This window comes from Gymnodraco acuticeps, unplaced genomic scaffold, assembly GCF_902827175.1.
Source record: "Gymnodraco acuticeps unplaced genomic scaffold, fGymAcu1.1, whole genome shotgun sequence".
Taxonomy (NCBI): Eukaryota; Metazoa; Chordata; class Actinopteri; order Perciformes; family Bathydraconidae; genus Gymnodraco; species Gymnodraco acuticeps.
Window position 1 is genome coordinate 1,100,454 of NW_022990341.1, and position 8,191 is coordinate 1,108,644.

Below are 8,191 nucleotides of genomic sequence, written 5' to 3' on the forward strand. Positions count from 1 at the left end.
ATTCTAATTAGGTTATACATAAACTAAAATGAATCCATATGCATACGAAAAATGTATTAAATTAAATGTATTTCTGGATCTCTATATTAGTTTTTGTTTGAACGAAATGTGTTTTTAGATTCAGGAGAAGATCAGAATATCACTTTCTGCAGGGCAATTTGCTCCAGTTCCTGGTAACAGTGACTCAAAGACCACGTGATCAGCGTGCTCCTATAAATACCCTTTGAGAGCTAAGGAGGATAGTGTGATAGTCTGTCTGGATACCTACCCAACCCCGTGCGTAAAATATATTTTGGAAAGACAGTTAGGATATCCAAAAGAAGCTTTTTTCAAACGAGCTACCGCATAAACTGATCACAGACGGAAACAATCGCATTTCAAGAAAACACGAATCCAGATTGGAGGAAGACCGATGAACTTTGACTGTTGTTTTTTACGGCTGAAAGTCAGAAGTTTCACGGCCCTGCTTGACAAGCCCCGGACGACCAGGACTCTCCAAATCCACTGCAGGTCAAAGAGTTCTTTATATTTTCAATAGATTCTAGCCATGTGTGCATTCAGTAGTTGGAGATAAAACTGCAGCAAAACTCTGGTGTGGTTGTGAGGGGGGAGAGGGAGAGTCAGTTCCTCGCCGGACCAGAGGAGGGAAATCTGGGAGAGAGGGGAAAGAGAAGCGGCGTCTCCGAGGATGACTTTAGGGACGGATATGTCCGACAGCTCTGCATTGTCCGAAGATTTGGACATCGACGTGGTTGGGGGTGACATATCCGTGGGAAAAGACGGAAAGTACATCCACGATGAGTTTGACAATGACTCGGACGATAATTACTCCCAGAACGCGGCCGAGAGGGCTTCCTCTCCCGGGCTCAGCAGCTCCGACTGTCCGTCAGACCAGATGGGCTCCGGCGCAGAGGTCGGCACTGCAATAGGGGACAAATCCAGAAAAAACGCACTTGTGAAGCCCCCTTACTCTTACATCGCCCTGATCACCATGTCCATCCTTCAGAGCCCCAAGAAGCGCCTCACTCTCAGCGAGATCTGCGAGTTCATCAGCAGCAGATTCCCCTACTACCGGGAGAAATTCCCCGCGTGGCAAAACTCCATCCGCCACAACCTGTCCCTAAACGACTGCTTTGTGAAAATCCCACGAGAACCAGGCAACCCCGGGAAGGGCAACTACTGGACTCTCGACCCGGATTCCGCAGACATGTTCGACAACGGGAGCTTCTTGCGCAGGAGGAAGCGCTTCAAGAGGCACCATGCTAACGAAATCCTCCGGGAGGCTGCTGGCTTCCTACCCGGGTTTGGATACAGCCCGTACGGATACAACTATGGAATCCAGCTGCAGAACTTCCACGCAGCCCACAACCCGTATCACCCGCACCACCACACAGGTGGCTCATTCCCGTTCCCCAACGCCCACTGCACCTTGCCCTCATCAGCCTCCATATTCCAAGCGCCTCATCACCTTCCCTCTCTTTTAGGGGCAGATTTAAGAAAGCCCTTTTACCCACAGCTCAGCCCGTCCCTGCCGCCTCTCAAGACGGACTCCAGCGCCCCGAGTCGGCCTTCTTTCTCCATTGACAATATCATCGGCGCGGCCCACTCCACCGCCTCTTCCTACAGCGCGCCGCCGGGCAGCCAGGCTCAGATCCTGGCTATCCTCACCCCATCACTGGCCTCGGCTTCAAACCATTTGACCCTATCACAGGACAGCATATTACAACCAGGGCCACAGACATTTTCCAGCAAAAACCCCAATATGACCACTTGTCCTTTCTAAAAAGAAACAAAAAAATGTCAATAATTAATTAATTAAAATGCCAAATTGTGGCGTCGTCTTAAGTGAAGGTAGGCTGTATATTGTTGGTAAAAAAAAGAAGAAGAATGTTTTGGCTCTCCACATTTCCTAACAATGAAAAAAGGAGAGGTTTATTTATGGTTTGTAAATATGTGTATAATATTCAGAGACAAAAGCAAGAGAAACTCGGAGGAGGCTCTTTTTAACTGGCCTGTAATCTGGCCTCCATTTGTCAGTGGGAGAAAATAGATCCTGTTATTTTAACATATGTGTCAACCATGGCTAAAGAGGATGATTTCCGGCTTTTTGAAAATATAATTGAGAATTTTATGATTTATATTGTTTTTATTTCGTGCGTCGTGAGAACATGGCACTGTTGTTGTTGATAGGCTGACAGAGACGGCGAACTCAGGTTTTACTTAGAAAGCACATGGAGACAAAGGGGGGGGGGGGGGGGGTTCTGACACAAAAATATCAATTTCCCACTATCAGCCCCCCCCCTCCCCTTCTCCCCTGGATCTCCTCTACACAGTGAATTTGTGATCATTTCATGTTGTCGGTGGACACGTATGCTATGTGTTTTTTTGGTATAAAAGAGCCCATTACCTCTCTCAATCTTTTAATTGTTGTTCGTATCTCACACTTTACTCTGTGAAACATACAGTATGTCATGTGTTACCAATAGAGAGAGACACCTAAATGTTCATAGGTCATTTTTTGTTGTTGTAATGACAAGAATAATAAATGTTTGTGAATTTGAAAAGAAAGGAAAAAGAAAATCGTTATTTTTTATTGCGTTGAAAGTTAATGAGCGAGGGTTAAATTGAAGGTAAAAAAAAGTGTATTTAAAATAAATGTGTTTCTCTAATTTTGAAAAAAAAAAGTTAAAATATTACAAATTAGGTTCCTTCATTATACATATTAGGCTTTTTTATTACTTTTTATAAAATATTATTGAGTTTCCTTGGATTAAAACGATGTTTCTTATATGATACATGTACATTTTTTTGCACATTAAGGTAATCTAAATATGTATTTGTGTTCTAATCATACAGCTTCTTAATATAATGAATGCATGTGTGGAAACTAACCAATTAGGACGATAAACAGACGAAAACATCCATCTCTCAGTAGTGCAGTTAATTAAGACTCTTTTAAGGTGTGAAATCCGCACAAAATCCAGTTTAAATATTTAAAACTCGACAAACAGCAATGAATATCACGCAACAGTGCGCAAGTATTCCTCTTGTGTGGCTCCTTCGCTCGCTTGTTAAGGACCATTTTCCCTGCGTGTTACAAAGGCCCTAAATGAATGGGCACGTTAGCAGGCCTCGGCGGTCTGTAATTGAAAGTGAACAAGGATATACCCACGGTCTTTTGGGGCTTTCGTTGCCAATTTGTAGCAGCATTTTTCATCAGGCTCCTAATCCACCATAATGCGGCTTTTTGGGTCGTTTGTTGATGTTGTCAGTGCGGACCCCTGGCCCACAGGAGTGAATGTGCGCACAGCGAGCGGTCCCCTGTGAGACCAGCCACACACATTTGGAGCCTGAAAAGCAATCTTCTCTAAAGGCTCTCGGTTTGCTCCGCTTTCATGTCATCTGTGTTGTCTCGGGATCCAAATAAAGGAAGCAGTGGGACTCGGCCGGCCACAGAAAACAGGCCTATTGGTCTTTTTCAGAGTTGTTGGAGCACATGTTTCCAGACAGAAGGGCATGTAAAGCCTCCTTTATTTACCAGATCTGTGTGCAAATGGTTAAATTAGTTTGTGGGTGTTTTGACAGATGATTATTAAGGATGAAGGGTGGGAGGGCTGACTCTGTTTTCCCTCAGCTCAAGTCTTTGAAACGAAAACCAACACATGACTACTTTCTTTATCCAGAGCCGCCTTTATGTTCTCTCTTTTCCTTTCCCTGTAGGTGCAAATTGGCCAATTGATAAATATCACGTACGGATTTAAGGAATAATTCTGATGATAGAGCTTCTCCCGCTGTATCCGTGCTGTTAATTGATATCCTGCATATATAATTTGCAGAGTAAATGAGGTGGAAAAAAACATTAGCAACCCATTGAAGTTTTCTGTGCACACTCCTCTGACAGGGAGTCATTACGCACCGCATCAGTCCATTAAAATCCACATGAAGCGTTTGCAGAGGTGGTTAAAAAGCATTTAAATAACGGCAGGAACGAAAAGTAAGCCAATAAAAAATCATGGGACACAAAGCATTACGCACACACAAGATCTACCAGGATGCACCGGCTTAGCAAATGGACGATTTGAGACTGAACCCATTTTCTTTTTACAGCTTTTCAGCTCTTTTACGCACCAACGCTGTCCATCTCTCAGATTACAGACCATAATAGACCTGGGACTTCTTCCTTTAAACAGTGGTGTTAAGTAACCAAGTGCATTTACTCAAGTAAAATGTTGAGGTACTTGTACTTAACTTTAGTATTTCCATTTTATGTTATTTCTACTCCACTACAATTCAGAGGTAAATCATGTTGTACATCTACATGTATAGTTACTTTGCACGTATAGATTAATGATAACAATATGAGCAACACTTAAAAATACTTTTGTTACACCTGGATTAAATCTACAAGATACCCTGCAGTAAATAAAAACAATTACAATTAGCTGCACCTTTACCAGCTTTGATAAACACATCAATGCATCAATAATTATAATCAAAACATACTGTAAATTATTCTGAAATGGGCCAATCTGCATTGTGAGTACTTTCACTTTTTGTACTTTAAGTATATTTACATGCCCATTATTTTCTACTTCTACCTGCACATTTTGAATGCAGGACTTTTACTTGTAACAGAGTATTCCTACACTTTGGTATTTCTTTTCTCCCACCTCATGGCTTTAAACCACAAACACTGCACGCATCTTTCAAACGCCTATTTAATTTCTCCATGTTCGTCCTGATATGATCTCATGTATCCACCCCTCAGAAGGATCCTTGTTTCCCTGGGATGTCACTTTATGACCACACACAGCTTCAGCGTGTCTTTATTTAGGGATCACGACATCCGTCATTTTACGTGACGTTTTCTCAAGCGACATAATGAGCGAGTGATATGTGAAGTGACAGCCAAATGACTCGACAGTCAGCAAAAACACATTTATTCATTTCAAGCCAGTTCCCATCACCGTGTAACTGTTCCCATATGTCCTGCTTGGAAATAAGCGGATTTAAACTCGTGCCGCTGTAATGTATTTATGGACGTAAATACAGAGGAGGAAGAAGAGCTTAGATCTTTTCGTTCAGTAAAATGAGTAATACCACGAGGTATGAATTCAGTCCTGCATTCAAAAATAAGTAAAATTACACAAATATTAGCACCCAAAAATAAAGGGCTCGTTTTGCAGAATTACCATTTAATATGTTATCACTCAATCATACTTTGTGATAGTGACCCATTAGCCTAATGTATCCATCCTGTAATTTTGTAGCTAATAACGGAGGAGCTGAATAATTTGTATACTGTATTCTTATTAATAATATTACATCATAATCTATAACTAGATTTATATTTTGTATTATTTATCTAAACAAAGAAACAAACTAGTGTTGTCGAATAAATGTAGTGGAGAAAAAGTAGGCTAAATAGCATAAAATGTAGTAGGCCTATACCTTAAAATTGTACTGGAGTACAAGTTACTTTCCCCCTCTGCTTAAGTATCAACATTAAAGTAGATTATCTTTAAAATATAGATATATATTTCTTTCATCTATTGCGATAAAGTCCTAGAAATGACAGATCGTGTTATTGTTATCATTATTATCATCATCAAATTATCGTAGGGTCTCGTGTCAAACAGCGCGTGAGAGCAGGGGATTAAATGAAATCGTTTTGGTTAAATCTTCCCTCTGCATGCTGCCAATACCGGAACGTCTCTGATCGATACACTGCACTGTGTCTTCAAGGACAGAGGCTGCTTACACTGTGTGTGTGTGTGTGTGTGTGTGTGTGTGTGTGTGTGTGTGTGTGTGTGTGTGTGTGTGTGTGTGTGTGTGTGTGTGTGTGTGTGTGTGTGTGTGTGTGTGTGTGTGTGTGTGTGTGTGTGTGTGAAAGAGATGTACTATTCCTCAAGGTCACGCTCGTAAACAAAACTGTTGAAAGCCATTCTTTCCCAAATATGTAAAAGGATACAGTATTATACGATGATGAGCTTTATAGGCTATACAATATAATACAATAGGCATATGTCCTCAATTATGTAGGCCTATAGTTGTACATGCCACACATTGGCCAAAGGATGTATTTATTTATGTACGCTTTATAGTGGCACAGAGATGCATCATTAATTAAGTGGGATTAAACATGGATACAAATCGTTTAGGGTTTTAGCCCCCTTGAATATTTCAGTATTTAAAAAAAATCTTATATGATAAAATAGGATGCTGCAAAATGGCCACTCATGCAGGTGCTGCTAAAAAACTGAGTTCTATTATTACAGCTTGTTATATTTTCAGTGGATCACTTATAGGGACAAAAGCCGTTTTAAACTATTTGTATATATGTATATGTTTGATCTGAACCTCATGCCTCAACTTTCTTAAAGCCCATGGAATAAACACCAGGCCAGAGATGTCTGTTCAACTGCAAACTGCTGTAAATCTGGACTACATTTAGGGAGTGTGGACCTATTAATAGTGAAAACAAACAACTAACATTTTCCGTTTTTAGATTAAAACAAACCATAGCTCGCACTTGTGCACAAAGTCCTACCTTCATACGCCGACAATCTTAAACCATATAAGCTGCTTTTCTCACTTTTCTATACAAAAAGACTATAGTGATGAGACTATCTCATCACTCCTTTCTCTCTTATTCCTCAGAGTGTGTGTGTGTGTGTGTGTGTGTGTGTGTGTGTGTGTGTGTGTGTGTGTGTGTGTGTGTGTGTGTGTGTGTGTGTGTGTGTGTGTGTGTGTGTGTGTGTGTGTGTGTGTGTGTGTGTGTGCAGAGGAATGTTGGCCGGTCTGGAGGAGAGGAGCAGCATCGCCGCTATAAATCACAGCCTCTCTCCCACCCTCCCCCCTCCTCGCTGCCCCCCCCCCCGTGTTTTTGCAACAGACAGAGGAATCCTTCGCTTAATTAATTTAGAATGTGTAAATAAAGCGAGGACAGTGAACTCCCCATCATCTCTGGAAACACAATATTAACTTTGGAAGATCTTCGCCCCGCCGTCTCTGACACACTATAAACGAACACCTGCTGCAGGAAAAAAAAGATGGGAGAAGGCACGAACACGCGCACGCGCACACCGACACACACACGGCAGGGGTATTAATGACTGAAGATTTTAGCCTGTACTGAACATGATAGCAGGTGTCACTCAGGCCTGTTTTAGAAAGTGAGGATGTGTTTACAGTAAGTGCCATCAAAGTTTCAATTCATTCATTCATTCATCAATTCGTTGTTTATAATCAGATATTAGTCTAAATACAAAATTAGATGAACCGATTTTGACACTATAGATTTTTGGCACACCTTTTTTTATTGCACTTTCTTATCCTTAAGACACGACGGCCGTATAGCCCATGACTGCAACTTTTTACATGCAAAGGATTTATCACATTATTCAACTCCAATCCACACAAGATGATTAAAACGACTCAAATCAACCACCTGCAAATTACGCGCATGCGCAGTGATACAACAAAAACGCTTTGCAGATAGCACACACGATGAGATATAACACTTGTTAGTCAATTAACCAATGCGATGTGCACAAATGCCAGAACACCATTATGTTAACAGACAGAGCGTGTGCAGAGCTGCGCACATGAGATTCAGACAAACACAAATAGTAGGCTACAATTTGAATTATGTGACAGCTAATAAGCCCCTTCAAAAAACAAAGTTCCAAAATGAACAGCACTTGAGACGAGAAATAATACTCGATAGCAAGTTAGAAATAATAGTTTTGTATGCATCTTAGCTTTCTGGCTTTGGACTTCTCAATATTTATTGGATTCATCTTTAGGAGTTTCATTCCATTTTTGATTGAGATTTCCAAACCACAGAAGTAGAAATGATGTTAAACTGAACAGTTAATCCTCAGTTGTTGTGACCCCCTCACTTGAACACACTGCAGAGCTCAGGTGGTCTCATGTGGGGCACAGTTACCCTCTGGCTCCCCTCACTTCCAGCACTGGTGTGAGGTAAAATCAACACGGACTATTGAAAACACGTCCAAAAACTCCACACACATACTGTACTATTATTCAATTAAATTCAACCATTTGGTGCTCAATGGGGTCACTTTCAACGTCCCCTATGGGGGTCCTCAGGCCTCACATTGGGCAACACGAGTCGTCTCCATCAACTCTTCTCTCCTCTCCTCGGTTTCACCCGCGCGCACTGGAG

General features: G+C 41.4%; 1 protein-coding gene across 1 annotated transcript; it reads left to right on the top strand.

The window, feature by feature from the left end:
* The first annotated feature begins 256 nt into the window (after positions 1-256).
* On the top strand, positions 257-2,580 carry foxd2 (forkhead box D2). Its single transcript, XM_034223558.1, has one exon. It carries the CDS (start codon positions 689-691, stop codon positions 1,781-1,783), a length of 1,095 nt encoding a protein of 364 aa, XP_034079449.1. The 5' UTR covers positions 257-688; the 3' UTR covers positions 1,784-2,580.
* Positions 2,581-8,191: the final 5,611 nt, after the last annotated feature.